The 24,908-nt window shown below is 40.4% G+C and overlaps 2 protein-coding genes and 2 long non-coding RNA genes across 10 annotated transcripts in view; 1 reads left to right on the top strand and 3 right to left on the bottom strand.

Moving 5' to 3' along the window:
• Nucleotides 1-935: 935 nt before the first annotated feature.
• LOC124178969 lies at nt 936-1,317 on the bottom strand. Its single transcript, XR_006869929.1, has 2 exons — nt 1,201-1,317; nt 936-1,084 (listed from the first exon to the last, which is right to left on the bottom strand). It is a non-coding gene; the product is annotated as an uncharacterized LOC124178969 (long non-coding RNA).
• Nucleotides 1,318-2,265: 948 nt separating this feature from the next.
• Nucleotides 2,266-9,826, top strand: LOC124178966 (medium-chain acyl-CoA ligase ACSF2, mitochondrial). 2 transcript variants are annotated; one of them, XM_046562851.1, is made up of 8 exons: nt 2,266-2,619; nt 2,746-3,271; nt 5,056-5,239; nt 6,164-6,376; nt 6,444-6,578; nt 8,130-8,243; nt 8,666-8,902; nt 9,236-9,826. In XM_046562851.1, the coding sequence occupies exons 1-8, from the start codon at nt 2,532-2,534 to the stop codon at nt 9,536-9,538; spliced, it is 1,800 nt and encodes a 599-aa protein (XP_046418807.1). In that variant the 5' UTR covers nt 2,266-2,531; the 3' UTR covers nt 9,539-9,826. The 2 variants fall into 2 exon arrangements, with proteins under 2 accessions (XP_046418807.1, XP_046418806.1); XM_046562850.1 differs by having other exon boundaries at nt 2,269-2,619; nt 2,743-3,271.
• Nucleotides 4,999-5,386, bottom strand: LOC124178970. The gene is made up of 2 exons (XR_006869930.1): nt 5,317-5,386; nt 4,999-5,255 (listed from the first exon to the last, which is right to left on the bottom strand). It is a non-coding gene; the product is annotated as an uncharacterized LOC124178970 (long non-coding RNA).
• An 870-nt stretch (nt 9,827-10,696) lies between the features above and the next one.
• Nucleotides 10,697-24,908, bottom strand: part of LOC124178965 (serine/arginine repetitive matrix protein 2) — a 72,299-nt gene continuing 58,087 nt past the window's right edge. For 4 of the 6 annotated variants that reach the window (XM_046562846.1, XM_046562844.1, XM_046562843.1 and 1 more), the window contains 3 exons: nt 18,516-18,718; nt 16,669-16,843; nt 10,697-14,682 (listed from right to left, as the gene is read on the bottom strand). In XM_046562846.1, coding sequence (XP_046418802.1) covers nt 13,505-14,682; nt 16,669-16,843; nt 18,516-18,718 — 1,556 coding nt within the window. In that variant the 3' untranslated portion in view covers nt 10,697-13,504. The remainder of the gene's footprint in view (nt 14,683-16,668; nt 16,844-18,515; nt 18,719-24,908) is intronic. The other 2 variants (XM_046562849.1, XM_046562845.1) reach the window with 1 other exon arrangement.

Consider the following 24,908-nt stretch of genomic DNA (forward strand, 5'->3'; position numbering starts at 1 on the left):
ATTATTTTGATTATTGAGTGAATATTATTGAAATATACATTGTTTGTCGAAAAGAAGATGTCTGTAATAGTTATTTCCACTTTAGAAAAATAGTCAGTAGTGACTTTCCTAATTTCCACATACCGGCTTACAATCGAGCCAGCGCCTACTTTCTCGGAATGTTCTTGGGTTACGATGTAGCGACCAAGAAGAGGCAACTTACGAAGGTATTTCAGGCAAAGTTTTCGCATTACAAGCAATTCCAATCCTATTTCGATGGACAACTGATCGTTTAATATCGAGACATTTTCCGATTTTCAGGTGAACGTATGGATCAACTGGGTTGCAACCTCCGTTCTTCTCCTATTTTGTATGTGTGCTACTCATTTCAATTAAAACAATGCTCTTGCGTACAACCGTGTATTAGAAGTTGTACTCGCACTTACGTTACGCCCGTGTTGGTCGATTGCCATTGCTTGGATCATTTATGCATGTACTTACGGATATGGAGGCAAGTATCCGTTTGATTTTTGTGGATGGAAAGCTGCGCTGAATTACAGAACACTGTAACGTACCTTGCTTGAAGGATCCTGATGCAGATGAATGGAACTCTAGTCAGATAATACGGTACATTGGTGAGACGTAAGATTTTATCAACGATATTTCAGGTCCCGTTAACAGCTTTTTGTCCTTGTCGTTCTTTCGGCCGCTCAGTCGGTTGTCATATTCCACTTATTTGGTGCATTTCTTTATCCAACATGTGAGGAATTCGGCCGCCGGACTCCTGTGGTATTTTCGAATTCTTTGATTGTAAGTTTTTTTTCTACATCTTTTGTTCTTCGAATTGCTCATATTAAATTCAATCCATCTCTTTGCAGATTCATGAGTATTTGATTAATTTGGCGCTTTCAATCGTCACGGTTTTTGTTTTCACCTTATTCTTCGAATCACCATTCGTTGTGTTGGAAAAAATTTTCTTCAATCCCAAATCAGAGGCTAACCAAGTCACCCTGGTACGAGGCACGACCAACGGGCTGCGGGTCAAGCAGGCAGGAATTCGAAATGGATCGGCGAAGGAGGACTGATGTTGCGTTCGTCTGTCAACCTTTATATTTTCGAAACTATAATTTCGAGAATTGCTAGTATTATACAATAGTTCTACACACACTACTTGTACTATACCATAATCATCTGTATCGTATTGTACTTGAATACGCTTACATGTAAAGATTTCTTATACGATTATCGGCAGCAAGGTTCGGTAGCACGCTTATAGTTGGGCGTCTAAGGCACAGACAGTACGCACTGCTTGTATATCGCTTGGAAAGTTAAATCAAGTTTTAGTCATGCTTTCTTTGTGAATTAACAGCCATGAAAAGAAGAGGGGGAGCATAACATACCACGTATGCTAGAGCACCAAAATGGCGGTGGAACATTGCAATTATAAAAAAATATCACGCCTGAGATGGACATGGTGGTAGTGGAGGAGTGTGTAAGGCCATAGACTATACGCAATTTTAATGAGTACCAATGAGTACAGGAAAAGGAATTGTACTTACAGCACTGGTGGCTCCATCTATTGTAAAATGATCAATAATCAATACTTTCCGGTTGACGGTCACAAATGAAACCTACCACTTAGATTCAAGGTTTTGGCCCACTTACCACTTGGTTTACAAGGTGCATGATCTAACAGTTTGTCATTGTATTGCAATGGAAGAGTTCACGGCTGCCTCCCATATTCCACGCTCGAAGTTGCCAAGCTAATTCGCAAGTTTGTTTAGACTGAAGTTGTAACTTTGTTACACAAATCGTGTAATGTCAATAAAATAATAAAAATTGAAGAAGTAGAGCCGAATAAAAACGAGTAATATGTTTTGAATGTCCGGTAGTTTCCCTAGCATGCAAGGATTTTCTCCAGTATCTTATCATTCATTTTTATTTTTAATACGTTTGAGGATCACCGTATAAATAACAATTGGCCAATATATTCTCGACGTGAAACGTGAGTTGGTATAAAAAAGTATCACGTTGTAATTAAAGATTACTAACGTCGAATCCGATTTGTAAGAAAAAATTTTACCAAGAACCGTCTTACGTTTCAACATCGAAAATATCTGCCAACTGCCAAGTAACAAGAAAATATCGTCTACTTGGTTCTCCTTCGACATAAATATACATCAAGCATCAGGATAGCAGGAATCGTAGGAAGTAGGCGAACCAACATTCTTGGTACGGGTATCAGTGTTATCTAACGGCCAGAGTTTATCGCTCGACATTGGTTGCACCTCCACAAAGTTTTTTACTGCCCAGCTCGTTTGATAAGTCCTAGAGACGATACGATACACTCGTCAGTCCAAATAGGGATTTCTGACGCCTCCCCTTCCCTACTTTTATTTCGCATTTTCATGCATCGATGTTGTCATTCTAATTTCTATAGACGAACAGTGCAATACTAGACGGTACGCGATAAGTTTTGATACACCAGGTTGCTTCAACCGTGCAGTTGTCGTATCAGTTTTTGCTCATTTACTGTGAGACTCGACATAGTTATGATACGATTAAGAGCCAGTATTCCAAAGGCATTTGGTAACACAAGGTTTGACTCCAGGTCAGGCTTCATCTCCGCAGTTTCTTTTGGTAAGCTTAACAAGCCTCTCCGACTTGTATTGTTGGATAAGGCGATCGTGCTATCTATTATAAGCCAAGGTGATGGATCGCCGTCTCGGATTATCAGTTATTTTCATTCCTTTTCAAACGTAGCAGACGCGTGGAAGAAATCACCGAGCAGACGATGTCGATCGACGTCAGCTTTCGGCGAAAATGGAACCTCTTACATATCGAATCCGGGCTCCTATCCGTTGCTCGAGAAAACAGTGGGCCAGCTGCTCGACGTGGCAGCAGAGAGATTTCCTAACAGAGAAAGCGTTGTATCCGTCCATCAAAACATGCGGATGACATTTTCGGAGGCTCGAAAAAGGGCCGACAAATTTGCCGCAGGGTTGAAAAAGCTGGGCTTGAAGAGGGGCGACAGAGTTGGAATTTGGAGCCCCAATTCCATCGAGTGGAGCGTGGCTTTCTTGGCCATTGCCAGGGCTGGATTCAAGGTGGTCGGAATGAACCCTGCGGATCAGCTGAACGAGTTGATATACGGCATCAACAAAGTCGGGACCAGGGCTGTCGTTGCAGCGGATAGTTTCAAGACTCAGAATTATCCGGAAATGCTACTCAGGGCGAAGAGTCAATGTCCAAGTCTGGAACACATCGTTATAGTCGGTGATAAGCACGTCAGGTAGGTATATATTCACGATGCTTCGTACCTACATGTGGTTTCCACTATACATAAGGTCTGTTCGACGATTAACGTCCAATTAGCTTATCTCGAGAGTGATAAAATTGCCGTTCGAATAACATTTTGCTGCAGGAATGGAAATATTTACGAGTTCAAGTATAACGTCTTTATTTGTCGTTTCTGTCTATCAAAATTTTCGGCTGTTCACTGATCTGATGTAACATTGTGCGATAATGAATTATGTCATCGAAGCCCAGTCGCGCTTATCGCGAAGCGATTTGGTCGTGTGTTATACAGATTTCATCACATTATATCCAAAGTTGACATGAATCTCCATCTTAAATTTAGAAGTATTAGGCCGTTGTCGATCTAGCATGTAATCTTTTCAAATAACCTGGCGTGTGCGATGTGTTGAAAGATAGATTCTTAACTGACGCATTTTAATGTGTGTAAAATAGGTTAAACACTGAGCGTTGCGACTTGAGGAGTTTATAATTACGATTCAGCAGAATATGTTTGAATTTGATGAGTATATGTACAATACGCGTTATACTCGAAGGCAGAATTCATAGCGACGAAATTAGTTTTTTTTTTCTCGTCTACGCGTAGTTCAGAAAATCGCACGCAATTTAGATTCGTAGCAGCTTCATTATTTCATTCTTTTATAGCCTTTCGGCTTTTAGCTTACAATTGCGGTGTTCAGCGGCACCAGGTTTTGATCGATATTTATTTAAGGTAAATATCAAATGGGATCCAGTCCACTTCACAGTATATTTGGCGTTGACTAGGATTAATGAAAATTCCCTGCCAAAGAGACGGCTACACGAAAATGCGTTAAATTTAAATTATCGGAAAAACAGAGTCTATTTTTTAAAGTGATTTTTACTCGTATCGACAAATAAGCAGTTGATGTATACCGACTTAATACCCATATATTAGAGAGGTCAAAGGTAGGCGTTGGGCAACTTCCGGTTGGCGTTCACCTGCTTTGCGCTTAGATAAGCTTTTTTGCAATAAACGGCGTTTCTAATATCCGACAATTTTTCAGTACTTCGCGTACTTGTCAGGGATTCTCCCCTAAATTCTTGTTCCTTATCCGTGCGTATTTAAATGATATCGTTACAGACATCGGCCTAATTTCTATTTTATCAAACATCAGGAGCCTTAGCCCAACCCTAATCAGTGGATTGAGTCAATCAACTAATATCTCGCGAAAAATGTTGAACGAAACTGAATCGAACGTCAGTCTTTGTAAAGAACATCAATGTCATGATGCAAATAAAGTTTTTCGGTTCGATTCAATTCCCGTAACGATTGAGCAGGCGTGAAAGAAACGTTGCGATGCGTAGGAAAATGTATTGTAATTTCTTTCCCCTACTGCTCGTCGCAGCGGTTTAATTGTAAATTAGTTTGGTAGACACTGTTTCAAAGAAATCGATTCGTATCGAGATGAGAGGTTGGATTTTAATATTCAGCCTAGTTACCTCGTGAAATGCGTGTCTGAATTCAGGCAGTCGTGATTGAGTTTTTTTTTTCTCTGCTTTCAGTACGTCATTAACCGCGCATAGTTTAATTAATCTAATGGACAAACGGGACGGCCGAAGTTTATCAAGCTCTGTGATCACTGCGGAAGACTAAATATACTTCAAAGAAAAAAAAGTACGAAAAATTATTCGTTCAAATTATACTCGCAGATTGCATATAGATGTGAAGAATAACACTCGGGATTAACTTTCGTGAGTGGATTTTAATTAATTTTTCCTAAAAAATTTCATCCATCACAGTGGCACCAGGAGATTCGTCGACGTCGAGTCCCTGGCCAGCAGCATTGAAGTGGAAGCCATCGGTGCTGAACAGGGTGAAATCTCTCCCGGGAGCGGCATGGTTATTCAATTCACTTCCGGTACCACTGGACGACCGAAAGCTCCCGAGGTGGCCCACAGATCATACGTAAACAATTCCAGGCAGGTGAGATTGGGGGGTGCTTCATTGGGAGAGGATGATTTTTAGACGCGTTTCGAGGCATTAGCGATATGCTTACTCACCTGGTAACTCGTAACTTTGACTTTCATTGCGTCCTTTTTCACCGAACCACTGCATCGTATAGAACTGACGGCAAAGAAAGAACGAATGAAAATTGCGATGACGCGTCAAGCTACGTTTGGCGACCGTTTTGACCTTTTACAAAATCAGTCGTGACGGTACATCGAGGCAAATTCTGCACTTCTGTCATGCATTTAAACGGTCTAACATGCAGATCCGCACATTATAGCTATCGTGCAGGCAGGGTTAAAAAAATGAAACAAAGAAATAAGGACGGATCAGACAAGAGTCCATTTTTTCTTCACACAACAATTATCGCAGTAGAACCAGTTGCAAAAGTAGATCTGCACACGGAAGGTGAAAACTTGGTCGTTTCGTGCTTTTATCGCAACAGCCTGCGCATGCTGGACTCGTGAGAGTAACTTCTCAATGTTTTTCAGAACTCGGAATTATCACGGTAATTATCATTGTGCACTGATAAGGATGGTATCGTTCACCTTTATAATTAACGTAGAGATCTACATACATGACGTAGCGCATTTTCAACAGCTCGTGATACATTTCTAGTGGACATCGGCAGTGTTTTATTTTTCCGCCAAAATGTGAAAACGATGTTTTGTACCGTCGCCGCGTTGATTGACAGCTCATGGATATTATACCTAGTACTGATTTAAATTATTTACATTTTCGTTTCGTACAACTGCAAATTGAGCGATAATTTCGTTGGCCATGTGAATCTCTGATGGAAAGATCACAGGTCTCAAATAGAAGTCAAAACCGGTTTCCAGGTATGAAGAATAAACCTAATCACGGTATCATCGTAAACTTCTCGTTTTATTTCTTGCGTAGGCTGTTGAGAGGTTTAGGCTCAATGACAGGCACCATAAGATCTGTCTGAACGTTCCGTATTTCCATGCGTTTGCTCTGAACATGGGACAAGTGACGAGTCTACATTGTGGAGCGACGGTCATCCTTGCTGGACAATCCTTCAACTCTAAGGAATCGGTGAATGCCATTGCCAGAGAGAAATGTACAGTGATATACGGAACTCCTACGATGTGGGTAAGGCGAAAGTAGGAGATTAATTCGGTGCGTAGGGAACGGCAACACATTAACACGATTGTTTCAGGTGGATTTAGTGAGCACGCAGCAAGAGCTGAAGGCTCCGATTGGCGAGATTTCGATCGGTCTGACCGGCGGCTCTCCAGCATCGCCGGACCTCTTCAGGAGAGCTAGAGAAACGTTCGGGTTTGACTTCATGAAGGTAGGTAAGAGACTTAGACATTAGTGTCGTCTCGCCGTTTCGCTGCTCGATCTGGTTTTACGTGGACATAATATGCTTCCGAACGTGAACGAATCCCATTCATGGGAGCTCGGATCAATTCTGTTTCTTCTCGAACTCCAAGCCTCGCGAGCTGACGGAGTTAAAAGCTCGATCTGTAAAAAGGTCCCGATTCTAATTACCTGACCCGAACGATCAAAGCATCGGGCCCTTATCTCGCCAGCAGCGTGGCACTTACCTCGGAGGTGCACGTGGCCTTACGGCGTCCACTTTGAAGTGGTTATGTGGCAAAAGTAACGCCGGTTAGAGTCGGCAATGAGGAAAGGGGTCGACGTGTGGTAGGGCGAGGCCAATGACTCGGTCATTCATTCCTATCTATGCGAAGATCTTTCGCGGGAAGCGGGATGCATCGGAGTCGAACAACCCGCGGCTGCCTGGTAAGCAAGAGCATCGCATGCGCGTGTGTGTAGAGGCTGCGTAACAGTCCTCCCACACATGGAGCGTCGATGCGGCGAGACCCGTGGGCGCTCGATAAATTGATTCATGAATGCAAATTTTTACCCGAGGTGATTGGTTCTTTGCAGGTCAACGGTGTTTGCACATCTACCTAGCAGGTGAGATGGTTAAAGTCAGGATACCGGAAGCATGATCAGAACTGTTCAAAAATGATCAAGTAAATATTTATTCCCTAGTCCGGGAAACTGACTTCCGTTTGCTGGGTTAACTGCAGATGTACTGAAACATTATAAGACTTGGCAAAAATTTCGTCACTTAAGTATTCACTCAATGGGAACTTTGTCTGACACCAACCAAACGGAAACATTTAAATTACCGGGTCTCTTCTGCACGTTAAGATGCGATACTCGCTCTTGGTTCTTGTTCGTTCTCCGCGAGTTGAAAGATTGAAATTCAAAGGAAGCCATTGAACCGGGGAAATCATTTGGTTACTTCGGAACCATCGGAAACTGATGATTCTCCGATACCGCGAATGTGAAGGACGACTTCACGGACTACTTCCGGCTTTGCTAATAAAGTGTATGCACATAGTATCGCTCGATGTATGGCCAATTACGAATGAAAGTAATAGTCGACGAATTCGTTCGAGAGTGAATTCAAGGGCCAGCTAGTGGTCTGCGGCATGACATTGACCATTTAGGTTAAAATTAGTTCAATCGACTCCGAGGTCTGCCAAACGCGCAGGAGACTGATAACATGAAAATAGTGAAGATGTAGGAATTGGTAGCGAAGCTGCGGCGACCGCCTAACGAGCCTCGCAGCCTTGAGATGCTATTTTGGACTTGCTTTTACATCGGTTTGCATTGACTCAAATTGCCGAAGCGCCAGTCTTTTTAAAACGCGGCAATGAAAACATTTGTTGCGTAATCAGCAGCCCGCAGGCTGGGCACGTGCCGCGGAACTTCTTCATCTGTAAATCGCCACACCAATTTTAACGATTCGAAAAATAACGTTAACATGGATTTAGATCCCTCTAACCATCGGACTGACGACTTTTCTTCTTCTCTCTAATTACAGTCGATATACGGATTGTCCGAGACCACTTGCATGAACTTCCAGACGCTGCTGAACACGCCCAGAGAAATTGCCGAAACGACCGTTGGATACTTATCGGATCATACCGAAGTCCAGGTGAATATACTGCGCTTCGAATAGAAAAAAAGGAACCTATAGATTTGAGTATTTGACAACTGCTCAAACACACATTTGAACTTGAGCTCGCTAAACGGCAGGACGGTGACGAATTTCGTGTAATCATAGTCATTGACCGTGAGTAAAGATCGCTATTTTTTTGGCTTTTCATTCATAACTCCGTGTGGAGGTACGTTGTAATCATCTGAATTTGCATGCTGACAGCATAGACCGCGTTAATTTATCATTCTCAAAACTCGAATTGAAAATTAGAAAGAAAAGGGAAAAGCAGAAACGACCGACTAACGATCGGAATGTGCGAAATTGGAAAATCGATCTTGGTTCAAATAGTTTGGTGGTGAATAACCGGTCTTGCAGTGTTTACGTCGTGCACACGTGACCATATGTACCTTGCACCGCAGGTGGTCGACGAGAATGGAGTTCCCGTTCCTTTCGGAACACCCGGAGAACTCTGGACTCGCGGCTATCATACGATGATCGGTTACTGGGGAGACGAGGAGAACACCAGGAAGACCAAGACCGATGACGGCTGGCTGAAAACGGGGGATCAGTTTGTTCTGCGGCCGGATGGCTACGGTCGGATCATCGGCAGGCTCAAGGACATGCTGATCAGGGGCGGTGAAAACATATTTCCGAAGGTGCGTAGTCAGCGTCTTCAGAGTTTTGATGCATGTTGGTTTGGAAAGCCTTTGCGTGGTGCTACGGAGTGATATTTTATTTATGTCGCGAAGCACCCGTAATCGATGAACCCGAACGATACCGATACAGTGTGAGCACCGGCAACGCTCGATCGCTATTTCGAATGCGAACCGCGTCCGATTTGTCGCGCTTCACCAAAGTTCATTTCCGGATTACGAATTGGGAAACAGTTTCGCTTAAGCAATGCTCCAGCGTTTTTCCGTAATTTGCTGACAGACTTTTCCCGATTCGTGCACGATTCTTCGCTGGGATTGAAGATTAAAGTCTTGCAGGAGATTGAAGAGTTCCTCGAGACCCATCCGGCAGTCTTGGAGGCCCATGTCTTCGGAGTTCATGACGACCGTCTTGGCGAGGATGTCTGCGCCTGCGTTCGCGTGAAGCCGGGTGTTGTCGGCCTGACGCCTCAGGACATCAAGGAATACGGAAGGGGGAGAATAGCGCACTTCAAGATTCCGAGATACGTCCATTTGACCGAGGAATTCCCGAAAACGACCAGCGGAAAAATCAAGAAGCACGTCCTCAGAGAGACCCTGGAAGCAGATGGCATCGTGCCGAAAAAGCCAGATGTCAGCTAAGGGCAAACTTGTCGGCACTTGAGGATCTACTTGTTCTTTTACACACAATTTCTGCTGATTTTCCCGCTGCACATATTGTCGCAAGTTTCCATTTCATCGGTATAATTACCTACATGGAACATAATATACTTGTAAAGTTAAGAATTTTTCTACACTGAGAAAAATTTCATTTGCTGTAGTAACTAGAAAAATTCAGTAAAAGTAAGTATGTAAAGTAAAAGAGGTATGGTTAAAAAAACTGTTTGAATATTGTTGGAATTACGAAAAACGAGGTACGCGTAAACATTTTGCGTTATTGTCGATCCTTTTTTGGTAATTGCAGCGCAAAATCAGTTTGTGAGTATTACTCCACTTTTTTAGTTGAATAAGGCTTTAACGTCAATTTATTGTTGCACAAGCGTTAAATTTTCGCAACAGTTACAAGAAAATCTAGCAATAGTGAACGAATGGGAAAGAATAGTAACGGATACTAGACCTTCTGGTAACAGCTAGAAAACTAATTTTCATTTTCTACCTATAACTATATTTTTTGATTGTGGTGAAAAATGAAAATAGTTAAGGACCGAGCGGTAACCGGAACTAAAAATTTCTCTCAGTGTATTATCTGGTGTAAGTGTTTCCATATGTGATGTACATATTTTTTTGTCTATCAAAAAGCGGTAATAAACGCATTTACTTAATTCGAGCTTGGAACAGGAAAACAGATCTTTTTCTTGACCCGCCGTGAATTCACAACAACGACGATAATCCACCGAAATATTCCATTCGTGAATTATGGAACGTACTGCTGGTATAACTCACGTGCGTGGGTGCGTACGAGTGCGTATCGCATATGCAAGCGACGTAGAGAGCGTGGTATCTTCGGCACGTGATGTCATAGTCAGAAGTAGGTGCGTGACTAGGTTTCGTAATAGAAAAGCCAGTCAACTTGTGACATTCGAGTCCGAGCTTGATTTTGGTTTTTATCGTTAGATGATGGAAAACTTGCTCGAATATACAGTAATGAAAATTCACTCGTACGTATAATTGAACTAACAATAAATTATTGAGGAAAAGGCGCGGAAGGTAGTTATTGACTAGCAAGACACATTATTATTGTAATTCTTTTTCTTCAATTTGTAGCATCATGTATTGAACTTGTGGTAATAGTTGAAGGTATCTTTTTTATTTGGTAAATAGAGAATAGAATAAATTTGTCCAACATTATATTATATATATATATAAGTGAAGGAGAGAATTATCATTTTCTTTTTCTCCATGCGTGTTTCTTTGTTATGTTTGTTTTTTTTTTTTTTTTGTTTTTTCTTTCTTTTTTCATCCCTCCTCGTCATCATTGACTTCGATGAAAATCTTAGTTAACTTCAAAACTACAAATATTTCGCTATTATTATAATAGCTCTTCGTCATACAAACTTCAGCTACAACTTTATACGTGTGTTGCATTTTATATTTAATCAATTCTATTTTATTTCTTCGTAATATCCTTCTTAATCGCTAAGACATCGGTTCTTTTCAATTTTTTTTTTTTTTTTTTTGTTAAATTTTAAACCGTTCATGTTCTTACGTACTATGTAGTATATGCATATCCATGGCTTTGTACAAAAGATACAAATAATTAACTTAAGTTAGCTTTTATTATTCTTTATTTCCGCCTTTTTCATTATCCCTCTCTTTTACTTTTTGACGATGAAAAGGAATCATTTTAATAATCAATCAACCATTATACATATACTATATTTGTGTGCACGTACGCTAATATATATGGGAAAACGCTGGGGAATTTATGAAATCATACCGTTAAACGTATAACATATAATCAATTCTCTTTGGCTGATTCGCGCCTCGGAACTCTTGGCGAACTCCCTAATATTGATTATGGAAAATATAGAAAACGATGGAATTTCGCAAAACGGTACAACAACATTTTTCTTTCTCACGATTTTGATGAATACACAACAGATAACGTGAATAAATAAATCAATGACATGATATTCTTGCTAGTTTCACACGGTACACGTGATAATTAATATATACCCATGTATACATATTAATCAGCTGCAGCCACTCAAAATGTTATCGTATTTATACATATAACTTCAGAAAACAAGTTTCCGACGTGAAGTTACACAGCTATTAGTCGGGAGTCATTTCTACACGACGTGTGAACGATGCCGCGATAAGTTTTTTTTTTTTTTTCTTTTTCTTCTTTGTTTAATTTATCTTCAAAGGCTACAATTGTACAGGATGGTCAAAATTTTTTTGAAGACACTATAAAAAATTAAAACATTCACATTCACGAAATGGTCGATGATTTTCCATCAAACGAATCTCGTTTATATTCGACAACGGTTTTAGAAACTTGTCCAAGAATAAATCCCATCCGTATAGCGTTTAAAATCTTTACAACAAATAAAAAAAAAAAAATTAAAAAAAAAAAAAACCAAACGTCGTCGACTCGATAGTTTGGGAAATTTTTACACTTTGCGGACACGGGAAATTTAATTCAAACAGTTTCGAAATTAAAAAAGAAAAATCGTACGTAGTCGAGAAATGGCGAGTTACGTTATGTACAGTTAACGAGCTGCAATCACAGAGCTAGGACTTGCATTTCATCTGAGTATATAATAATTACAGTTACATACACGATCGGTATTACGTATCCTCAACATACGCGTAACACGATTTTGCATATCTTCGCATTTCGGCTAATTTGCCACTTTTGTCAACGTAATTCGAATCATCATTTTTACACTGAAATAATTGCTCGATCGTTAACAACAACCTCACCGTTCCGCTCGATTGGCCTATGATCGAATCGCAGGATAAAAGAACAACTCGCAATATCGGCGACGAAGCTGCAGAATTAATCGTTCTTACACCCTTTTTCTAAGCGCAAACAGATCCTTCTTTCCAAGGATGAGTTAATTTGGTATAAAGTGGCAAACATAGCTTTCATCATTAAACAGACGTCGCTTCTAACTGGATCAGGAAATCCTCTGATCCAAAGGGTTATTATTTTTGGTCCAAGTTATTACATAATCTCACCTTGTATACTCAACAGCAACGCAATGTTAATAAGTATACCTATATATATATATCATTATTATCAAACGTAAAACAGCTACATGCAGATTGTTTTTTGTATTACTATCAAATTTCATTTTTTGTTTCACCTCTTCTGCTTCTCGTTATAATAGTAATAATAATAATAATAATAATAATAAGAACAACAACGATAATATTTCGTTTATCGAGTATATCATAATAAGTGTAGCAGCGTAATTGTTAATAATAATAATAATAATAATAATAATAACAATGACAATAATCGTTAATAATTATCTGTAAATATATATAGACAACTATATAATACTGGATTCCCCACCGCTCGTCTCTCACAATTTTTATTTCACATATATTTATCATTGTCACCTCGTCCCAGTTCCATCGATTCTTACATATATACCTGCATCCTTTTTCACCCTTTGCCTGCAGCGTTAATCGAACCGTGTTTTAAAATCACGCACCGAATCCTTCTCTTCCTAGCTTCGCACCGCAGGAGAGAAAAACCCTGCATCTTTTAGGCATATTATAATATATAACCATCCGTAAAATTCCCAAAAACGGAGTGAATTTATAAAAAGAAAAACGAATTAAAAAATACAAAAAACCAAAAAAAAAAAAGTAAAAAGAAAACTTGACGATAAGGAGAAGTAAAAAAAAAAATCCCAACAGTAAATTGTCACTAGTTTTTAACCTTGCAGGGCGATTCGTGTAGGTAAAAAATAAAACAAAAAAATGTATATAAAAAAAAAAAAACAAAAACCAGTGTAATAACAACAAAAGAAAACGAGAAAAAAATTCAAAATCCTTCACACGTGTTCGTACGATGTGTAATAGTTATAGTCGAAAGTCTTAGAGGCTCTTGGTCCTCCTCCAGCCGCAGCAGGCGTCGGGGGCGATACGTCAACCCTCCGATTCGCTCCATGATAGTTCCATCGCTAGTCGTGGAATGTCGCTGCTGGCCGAGGATTCGTCTTCGCTGCTGGACGCCGATGTCTCCTCGGATATCATCGCTTCGCCACCGGCCTCCTGGGGCCTTAGACCGGGGCTCGGTTCCTGGTTAACAACAGCGGTATTAGCGGCGGGATCGCTTCTGGGTCTTCTTCGTGCGGCGGACGGTGTCGATGTGAATCCAGGCGAGGCCCATGCGTCCTGGGGCCCGTTGTCGCCGATGGAAACGCTCTTCGACCTAGCCCTGAGGACAACGGCTCGCTGAGGATTCGTCGCGCGCAGCGAACTCTGTCGGGAAACGGTGGCGGCTGTGACGGGCGAGGACGAGGACGGCTGCCGGGGCCTTTTGGGCCTTGAGTCGCTGGGACTGATGCCGCGGCTCGACCCGGAGCGCCGCAGCAAACGGGAGGCCATCGCCTCGGGGGACTCCTCGATCTCCAGTGTCCAGGATACCGAGTCGCTCTTCTCCACCATCGACTTGACCATCGGCGAGGCTGGCGGCGAGTCATCGAGCGAATGGGAGAGGCTCGTGTGCTCGGGGCCCAACGATCTCGTCAGACGCTGCGGCGGGGCCGCCAACTGATTCGCCAGCACCGTGACCACCTCGTTGTTCTGACGCAGCCGCCATTGCAGCTCCTCGTTGTGCTGCGAGAGCCGCTTGTTCTGCTTCGATTCCTGGTGGAACGACTCCAGCAGCACCTTGTTCTCGTGCGATAACTGACGCTCGAAAGTTTCCTTCCTCTGGAGCTGCGCGCGCAGGTCTTCGCTCCGCGCCTCCAGTGCTACCACCTTTACCTCGAGCGCCTCCTTCACCTCCACTTCTCGGCGCAGGTTGTCGTTCTCCGCTCGTAGCGCCGCGATCTCCTGGCTCCGCAACTCGAGCACCGTTCGCAGGGAATCCGCCTCCGCTCTCAGCGCTGCTCCCTGATCGTGGACCGCCGATCTTCGCTCCGTCGCAGCCTCTCGTCGCACCAGATCCGCCTCGTGTTCTGTCCGCAGGCGGGCTATCGTCGACTTCAACTCCTTGGTTGAGTTGTCAAGGGTGTCCTGAAGACGGGCTTCGCACTTTTCGCGCTCGTCTTGCAGCGCTGATTCCATCTCCGTAAGTCGCTGAGCGTGCCGGGATTCCACTGGGAAATCGGAAATCACAGAGTTATTAGATCCGTTGTAGCCTGGCAGGAATACGGGGTGATATTTGAAAGCTTAGAGTTCGTAAGAAGACTTTCGCGATGTGATTAGGGATGTATTGGGAGTTGAGCATTCTCAACCAAAAGTGAGTCTCGCCGACGATATTAAATACTTTGTGATTGGATAAAAATCTGAAAAAATCAACCACAATGAAGATGATAAGAAAATCAAATTTGAATAATAATAATGTCCAGAAGTTATCAATAAATTGTTTCCTATAAGATTCAATATCTAGAAATTTGGTATGGAATTTACTAATGCATAGTTTAAATTTTGAACAAACTTGAATATCATAAAATGTGAGAGAATTTTACTTTGAAATCATTCATGATCTTCGTCGTCGTTGTAAAATCGTTAGAAGTCTTATGGCACTGTTCTAAAATGTTGCAATTGGTAAATTTACGTTCTGCAATCGACGACGACGTTTCTACATTGCTGACCGCATAAGCCGGCTGTCTTAACTCTATCCATCAAAAATGACAAATCATTACAAACTCGTGAAAAATTGCAATCAATAAATTGTTTGTACTCAATATTGAATCCAACTTCAAATGAAGTAGAAAAAAGTTATTATTACCTGCGTCGTGTCCTGTCTATAATTTTTCAAACTTACGAAGTTAATTATTTTACGTTAATTTGATGACAAGATACTCAAATTCGACAAAAATCTATGAAACTATATAATCATGAGCTACCATGATTTTCTTAAAAATGGAAAAAAACCAAATACTCAAATTGTATACTCAAAGGCTTGGATGTCAATTTTTTAGTTAAAAATTCAACAGATTAGTTTGATTTCACTCCACGACGGTTTACTTTTATCGGGAAAACTATTTTTCACAAACTCAATTTAACAGATTTCAATTTTCGTCAGTATCAAATGTAATATTGTTATTTTTTTGGTCATAAAATCAATAACGATCACCAGCTGCCCTTAAATCGCGTCGATTGAATCGCCGTCATTATTACCCATAAAATCAAGAGTATCGAAGGTCGAATATTGATGGCCCACATCCACGAGTAAATCGTTATCGCAAACAAGCCTCTACAAACGTAGGTAATAAAATTACGTTCTCGACGTATTACTTGCTACATAACGTAGTTGCGCTACTATTGTACGTATCCAGTAGTAATCGCGACCGCGTGTTTGACCCGGTAATACATTCCGCATCTTACACCGCGTGTAGAACGACAGGCCGTTGCACATTATAAAGTGCAGTCTAAAAAGTAACCAATTGATCCACTTAACCCGCTGCTTTCTATTCACACCAGCCTTACGATAATTACACTTCGTTAGGACCAATCGTAAAATTATACCCCGTGACATTAATTATATATTATACATGTAATACGTTATATAATAAGGAGCGATTAATTATTCCGAGAGAAGATACTGTAAAAAAAGAGAACTCTACGTTAATACAATCCGGCCAAGATCACACGCTCGTTAATTATTTAATTAATTATCCTACGGACAATTAATAAGCGCGCGACGACGGAGCCGAGCAACTCAGGAAGTGACGTAAAAAAATCATTCGTACGTCGTCGAGTCGCAATTCGTACCTGCGCACGCTTCCCATAGCGGTAAACTGACTGTACTTAATACACCAATTCGACGAATGTAGATGTACCTAAGAATTTTGTATTCATACGGCGTACGAGGAGCGACATTTTTACCGATCGCCGAGAGTGGGGTTAAAAAAAAAAAAAAAAAAAACAGATACCGACAAGAAAAACGGTCCCGATTTTTCGATCCGGCCCAAAATTTCATCCAGCTTGAAGTCGTTCATTGCTGATTCGACCTAGCGGGGAAATTTATAGTTGGCAGAACTTGGCATGACTGCCTGCGACCGGATAAACGGAATTACGACAGCGATTTAGCGGCGTAGAGACAAGTTCGCAGACGAGGAAACGGAGACGGGACTTACGCTCAGCTCGTAGATTATCCAGGGCCCGTTTTCCTTCGTCGTGTTGCTCGGTTAACTGTTGTTCAACACGGCGATATCCGGCCCTTAACTCTTCCGCTTCGAGCCGTGCCTCCAGCCATTCAGTCTTCATCCTCTCGCAGTCTTTCTTCAGTCTCGGTGCTGAGAAGCCATCGAGCTGTTGTCGCATGAAAGAGAGAGAAGAAAAAAAAAATAAAAATAACAGAGGTAGAATTATTGCCAGACACGAAATTAAAACGCCGTTCGTTTTTTATTTTTCATATACAGAAACCGAATTATTTCACTTCGTTCTGCTGGAGAATGTTTTTTTTTTTTTATTTTAAACGATAATTTCAGGGTTAAATTCTAGGGAACTTGGTTTATTTTAGTGCGCGATCAATTCTGTACACTATAATTGGTACGATTATTTGAAACGAAAATTAGAAAGTCCTGAATTCAGATTTATAACAAACCGTGCGGATAGTAAATTCCACGTGACGGATGGATTGGAAATATTTAAGTGTTTTCAACATTTGAATACAACACCAGCTGACGGTGACGAAAGACGAGTTCATCGATCTGATGATCAAGGTTCTGGGATCTAGACTCACAGAACGGGATCTTACGTCAAGCGTTAATTAATTTATACAAAGTCAAACTATCTACACGTGTATGTTATAAAATTATTTTACAACGAAATGCCGCTTTTGTCAATGAACGTGATCGTTCTAAATCTTTGTGCGAGCAATGTCGGTAAAAAGTATAAAAACAGCCACGCAGTGTAATGATTTCAAGCCGACTACACGCGTCTAAAGTGCACGAAATCGGTCCAAATCACAAATGAAAAAGTCTTCGTCCAGTTGAGAGAACAACCGGACAACTGTTTGCGCCTCAGTTTTTTCTTTTATGAAAAAAACGAGGAAGAACTTTGAAACGAGCGGGTAAAACTACGCGTCTGCATTTTGATGCGCGATGCTTGTGTTATAATAATTAAGGTCTTGCTCATTACGCTGCGCTAAAAATCTACGACTAACGGCTGTGCGATAATTATAAACAAAGTGTGTGTAAAGAGTTGTCGTGCATGATTCGCACGTTTGTTTCGGTTGCATCTCGTACGCTAGAGATGGCTAGGAGTATAATTATAAATAACGCGTTTTATTGCGGATATGAAAATATTGATGCAACCTTGCGTGTTTGTAGTATTACATGGTAAAGTGAGACGGGTGAGTAGACTGCGGATTGTGTATAATTAAAACCATTGTACAAACAAGCATCCGTTCACCTCACAAAAGCTCTCGGTGTGGTAATAGTTTACTTTAGAATCGTTCGATCGGAACGATAACAGAAAAAAAGAACGAAAATAACTCGGCTAAAGACACCCGGAATTATCGTACAACCGGTCCAAAATTCGGAACAGATTTATCAGCGACTCCGTTTATATCGATTTTTGAAAATAAATGTTTTCTTCTTACGCGTATTTAGAAATGTAGCTGAACCGAAGTGTGGAAAACCCCAACATGTATATTTCCAAGATCACGATATTTATTTCAACCACTTTATTTATACCGGCAAGGTGAAAAAACGGACGTAATATTTCGCTCGATACCGAAATTATTTCATTGCCCAATTTTGCGAGGAAAAAAAAAAACTCGCAGAATAATTCAAAATACAAATATTCGTCAAAGTCGAGACATTTTATTTAGGTTTTTCGTAAAGATCGCAAAATTTCGCGCATTTCAATAGTTTTTCAGTGTCAAAATTGCTGAGCTGGCGTCTCCGTCGATAAAGCAGATAATTATCATCAACCCCTAGAAAAGGGTTAAAAAAAAAAAAAGGAAGAGACGACTCACCTGGTGAGCGAGGTACTGCACGATGACTGACAAGGCCTGGACGGAGACCTCGGCTTGTTTAAGGTGGATGTCCTCGTGTGTTGGGTCAGTCTGATGGGCCTGTTCCCGCGTCTCGATGGGCCCCCTAATCGGTGCAGGGGTAGGTTCCTTGGCCCCGCGATCTGCAACGAATGTAACCGGACCCATAACCATCTGCGGTCCGGCTGACAGACCCTTTGCCGTTACGATTTTTCACCTCAATCGTTTCCTATCCTCCAATCTTATGTTTATCAACCATTGAGATTCTTTCTTTATCACACTCTAAGATCGCCGCACAATCACAGTAGAAAAAACTTCCAGCAGAATAAAATCCTCCGAGACATTTGCTCATTGAAATTTTTGCGCACTGTTTTTATCGGGGAAAACATCACGATCGCGATTTTCATCTTCGTTCAGATACGGCTATTAAAATTTCAATCCCGTTTGTTTAATTTTACAAGCTCGAATATCTGCGCAGTTTTAAAAGTGGCTACGCTGTTAAAAATTCTCTCGGACGGATGTTTATTTTTCCTTCTTCCCCAACCGTTACATTTGCCAATCTTTATTTTGCGCACGCGAAAAAAAGTCTAACTCAAGTGGATAGGATACATATAATACATATGTTCCAGCTTATACGTTACAAATATTTTTAAACATCCATCGGTCGAAGTTTCATGCTCATGAAAAAGTTCGCAACTACTGGCTTGGCTGTAATGATATTCAAATTTTCCTTTGCCAATTTTTCACACATGTTCATTAGCATCTTCTCAATTATTCGTACCGATTAATTTGTATCCTCTGCAGAGCAAGTATTCAGCAAAATTGACGAATTTTCAAGATGTTGGTATACTGAAATTAGATCGTATGCAAGTGAGACAAATTTTATAAGTACGAGAAACAATCGGTAGGAAAAAGAAGAAAAATTCGATGCGACGGTTCACCGATTTCTTAATTTGCAAAAACATGCAAAACAAAAAAAAAAAATGATCTTATATTTGTTCGAATTTCGACCAACGTTGATTCCTATTTCGATAAAAAAAAATCCATCAGAGAATTAAAGGTCCGCACGTTAAGCACATTGCACAATACACCTTGACGTACGAATCAACACTTAATAACTCATCAGTTTCAAAGTTGCGAAAAACCGCTCGATATGTTAGAAGAAAATGAATCCGAAATCGTTAAGAATCGTTCGATCCATTGCCTTCGAAGTTTATCACCGCAAAATCGAACATGACGGAAAACCAGGCGAGCGAGGAATCGACACGGCCAAATTTTCGAAAAAAGCATGATCAATGATCACGATTCCCGGCGAACGCGGGCAGGTCCCCATCCTAATTAGCCGCGGGCCTAATTAGTCAGGATTACTAAACGGGCGGCACTGAACGAGCGACGTCGTAGATTCGTAGAGGAGGGCTGATCGCGGCGGCGGAGACGCGCGCAAAGTCGACGTCGACGACGACTGAATTAGCGCGAGCCGTCGCTTCATCGTCGAGTTCTAAGTGGTCGCCGCCTCCTCGCGGCCCCCCTTAAAATCCGACGGTGGAGGGGCCCCGGGATCGACGAAGGGGGCGAAAGACGTCGCGGTTCGACCGCCGCCCCCCGATCATCGCGGCTGACCGGCGGCGGCGGAAAGATGGCGGGCTATTTAAAAATAGACGCGCGGTGCTCCGAATAAATTTATACTTATTTATTTATATAATCTACGAGGATTATACTTTCGGTGTCTGTATGTATAACCATACCCACTGCCTTCAACAACCCAGGATCGCGACTCTGGGCACAATAGCTGTTGTACAACTTCGGTGATCGTCAAAAAAAAAAAAAAACAAGATAGCGGATACTTTGACGAAATACAGTTTTTATTTGTTAATCGACTGGCGAGTCGTCTGCAGATGTAGGTATTTATATGTTTATGCTTTTTTCGTATACTGTTATACGAGAACGTTGTTTTCTGTGTGTAATCGATGTTTAGTTTGCTTGTCCGGCCATTTTTTTTTTTCTCTTCGTTTCTATATTCATTTTATTAACGACAGTCTCTTTTATGCCCGTCTATAATTTACCCTCCAAACTAAAATATACCCCTTTCTTTATACGCGTCGTTGTTGAATTATATACATAATGTATAGATATACTTGTATACTTGTATTTTATATCAAAGAAATAATAGTTGCTGCTACTTGCGAAACAAAGTTCGTACAGCATATATAGATGACCCAAATTGATCATCTATTAGTTCGTATTAGAGAAACAGGATTTATTTTTACACGCGCGATTAATTGTGCCTCGCATAAAATACGAGATGGATCTTTTTTTTTTTTAGCACGAATATCTTTATTTATAAACATAGGTGAATAGGGAAAATATGGATTCAAAAACACGATGGAATTATTTGACGAGACACTTTGTTTTTTGTATCAAGGGGAAAAGTTTTATTGACAATGAAACTTATTTCAGTTCATTGGTTATTGGCAATTTATCGTAGGTGTATAGATAAAATGGTTTCTCTGACATAAAATATAATTGCTGTTCTGATTATAATATTTTTAGGGTTTTAATTTTGGTAAAAAAAAAAAAAAAAATTGATATTACCTATTATTATGCGATAATGCTGTACTACATTCATTATTTTCGGCAAAATTCTAAACTCTTGAGAGTTCAAATTGAGCAACTTCTCAACATAGAGTTTCGAGTTTAAAAAATACTGATCTATATATATATATATATATATATAAGGATACCTGTAAGTAGATTAGAAATTGTTTCAACACAGAAAAGTAATAAAAATGTATTTAAACACTATTAGGTTTGAGTGGGAAATTCGGTGAAACTTTCCCATGTAGAATTTCTATAATTGTACCGTGTAAAATGTAATGCGAACCCATATATTGTAATTAGTATTACATGGAGTCGAGAGCCGAAACGCGAAAGTACCGGTGTACAAGAATTGTTAATTCGAATCGTTGGAAAACCCGAGACCGAAGAGAAAAAGATAGATCGTAGAAAAAGTGAGATTGAGAGAGAGAGAGAGAGAGAGAGCGTATAACAAGTGTTCATGAATTTATGTGTGTACACAGAACTTCGCGTTATCTTCGCTCTTGAATTAGAACACACTCATCAGCCACTCCGATGAGCTCCAGACTGTAAAGAACGGCTCCAAGTTTTAATTAGGAATAAAGATCAGGCGGTGAATGGATAGTTAACGAAAATATGCACGCGATGTAAATCAAGGAGAACGAAAATAAACAGAGGTTCCATTAATTGTGATTGAATAGAAAGAATTGCGGCGGTAATAATGAATTTTTTGATTCGCTTCATCGCAACGGAAAACAGAAATCGACAAACAGAGAATGAATTTCTTGACACAGCTATAAGACGAGTTGGGATTATTATTATTATTATTATTATTTCTGTCAGAATCTGGTCCATCCTGTGCCAAATCGTCTATTGTATAGGATGTAGACGCGCATATGTTGAGTGACGAAATGAAGTCTTACGAAAGAGAGAGGTGTATATCTATTGGAATATTCACATATAGAAATGAATACTGTACATGTGTCTATACTTTTGACCTCTGATCGATGTAACTTTCGTCGGGTGAACAGATGGCCGTTTTTTTTCGAAACCGGACCTCAGGCGATATAATATTATTATATCAAGTGTCGATGTAGCGAGAGCAATAATTTTGAAAAAGGAAAGCGGAAAAGGTAATTTGTAAAAATGTTTAGATGATATATCGGAGCAATAAATATCAATCACGTATATTTACGGTTTGTACGGGGCGTTCCAGGTCCATTTATTATCACATTATAAGGCCTCAGCTTTTTGAAATAAGTGTTCAAAAAAAAAAAAAGTTTCATTTTATAAGAGAAGTTGTTCCTTTTAAAAGTTGAGAAATAATAATTCACGATATAACTTGTGCCAAATAAATTTTCGACAATACTCCTTCAGCGTAAATGTAGTGAAAAAGAACTTGGCACGATGTTTTTGGCAAAGGGGATAAGCCAAAATTTTATCTAGAAATAGATTTCATTCAATTTTCTAACTTCTTTGATAAATTACGTTTGTCAATTTGATACGTCACGAGATTGCTTCCGGCCACAAACATCTCCGTGGAAAGGAAAAAAGACTTCGAAATTCAAACACATGACCCAAATTGGCGAATCTGTACAGTTCGAACTTGCTTCCTAGAAACTCGGCTTTCCTTCTTGATCGAGTCGAGAAGCGAATACGTATCTTATAAATTTCGTAAGTAGCAGCCTAATGCGAATGACCGATCGATTTGCGCGCAAAATTGCCAGTCATTAACGTATTTCATACATAGATGATTTTCCACACGATGCGGCAGTAATTCGCACACATCCAGACTTTTCGATACTCAACTCGGACTCTCGTATAACACGGTGAAAGCCACGACTTTCTTCCTCGAGCCGAGAAGCAGCGGATATTTTTCCATGGCTTTGCTTTCTGGATTTGCTGGAGGCTCTTTGATCACCTGGATGGATAGCGGAAGAGGGGATTCCCGGTACCAGAAGTGCACAGCGGGCTTCCCATAAAACGGACTTCCCTGCAGTAAAGATTAGAAACCTCAAACGGCGCTCAGCGATGCTCCCGTAATTAGTGGATTTTTTTTCGATTTGTTTTTTGACCTTTTTTCCCCCGCGAAAAATTTTAGATCCAAGGTATTCCGTAATCGTTCTTTCCGAACCGAAGTACTCGTAAGACTTGAAGTCGATATTTTGAAAATTTTGGCTTTTCGTGGGATAAATATTAGAACGTAGTTTTAGTAGAGAAGTTTAAGTTCTTCGGGGAATAATTACTATTTTAGGTCGACTTCTTGAAGGGATGGCATTTCGAGTGTTGAGTCAGTATATTCTAGATATGCCGCCACTTTCGGTGTGGATAGATTACACATCGAGCAACCGAACGTGAGATTTTGTATGCATGAGGCACTTGCAGCGTTCAAATATTTTTTTTAAATCTTGGCCCTTGACCAGCGCCAGTTCCTAAAGTTTATTCTAGAGATATTACGTGCAGCTTCTCTGGTAAATGAGGAATTTTATTATAGACGAGGAGGCTAGGATCGCTTGAGAAAACGGGTTTAAATCTGCTTTGAAATTTCAGCTGGTATACATATATAATGTCCCGTTCGAAAAATTAGAAAATTGAAAAATTGACAGGTTGAAATCAGCTTCCGCCGACTTTTGTGTTTCATTTCGTGTTTACACGTGGCTGTCGAGTGACCGTTTCGAAGTGAAAAACGAGGTGACAAGGTCTGATACAGTGTCGCGGACTCGTTTCTGGATTCAAAGATGCACCGGGCATGTTAATTTCACGCGTCTTTGGATGAAGAAATAAGCGCTGCTTCAGGACGGTCGAATATCAATCAGGGTAAAATTTTTTCGAATCCAAAACTATAAGTTAGCGATATGCCGACGAAGCAACGAAGCAAGAATACATACCGTCGACGTGTCCGTCAAATTAATCTGTATACAGAATTTGACACGCTGTTGAAAAAATATGCACTTCGTTTTGACACGATTTTTAATTTGGTTTTTTTTTTTATATCTAATTTCGCGTAAATCAATTAAAAAAATAACTTGCGCGCTCGATTTGACTGGTAAAGAATTTCGACACATCTACGATTTTGATCAAATTCAGCATATTCGTACAAATATATTAATTATATCGTTAAATCGTTCGAATTAATTAGAGAGCGTGGACACGCGTTATTCTCCTATAGAGTTATAAACCAGAGATTCGTCTGCGCAGGGATCGCTGTTCGTGGTGTAGATTTAATTGGAATGTAGTGTTGAATAAATAATTGACCTTTTGACCGTTTATTACAGGACTGATGCGAGATGAGAAGATTATGTTTACGATGACGATGACGCGTTTTTGTCAAGCGGTGAATGAAAATGAGTAGAAAAAAAGAATTGATCGACAACGCGTCTTGTACAGAATATCTTGCGAGAAGTAATTCTGGACCGGTTTGCAGGCGCCTTATGGTGAGACGAAAAGTACGTATTCACTTATAATTGGAATTATCAATTCCAACACAGACCCTTTGTCGTTTTGTTAGAAGAGCGTAACATCTTTCATTTCAACAATTGATCACGGCGATGAGGGAACAGCATATATATATATATACATATATATATATACACATGTCAAAACAATTTCTACTGCGTATTACATAGCACCATGGTGTTTTTTTTTTTTTTTTTTTATCTCTCATTCTCTCTCTCATCCTTGTCTTTCTCTACCTCCTTTTTTTTGCTTTGCAATAAGAAGCCGACAATGAGTGCCACACGCCTATCTCGACGAATAATAATTGAACGAATTGTTACTCCCATCCAGTGCCGAGATGATGCG

Source organism: Neodiprion fabricii, chromosome 3 (genome assembly GCF_021155785.1).
Source record: "Neodiprion fabricii isolate iyNeoFabr1 chromosome 3, iyNeoFabr1.1, whole genome shotgun sequence".
NCBI classification, from domain to species: domain Eukaryota; kingdom Metazoa; phylum Arthropoda; class Insecta; order Hymenoptera; family Diprionidae; genus Neodiprion; species Neodiprion fabricii.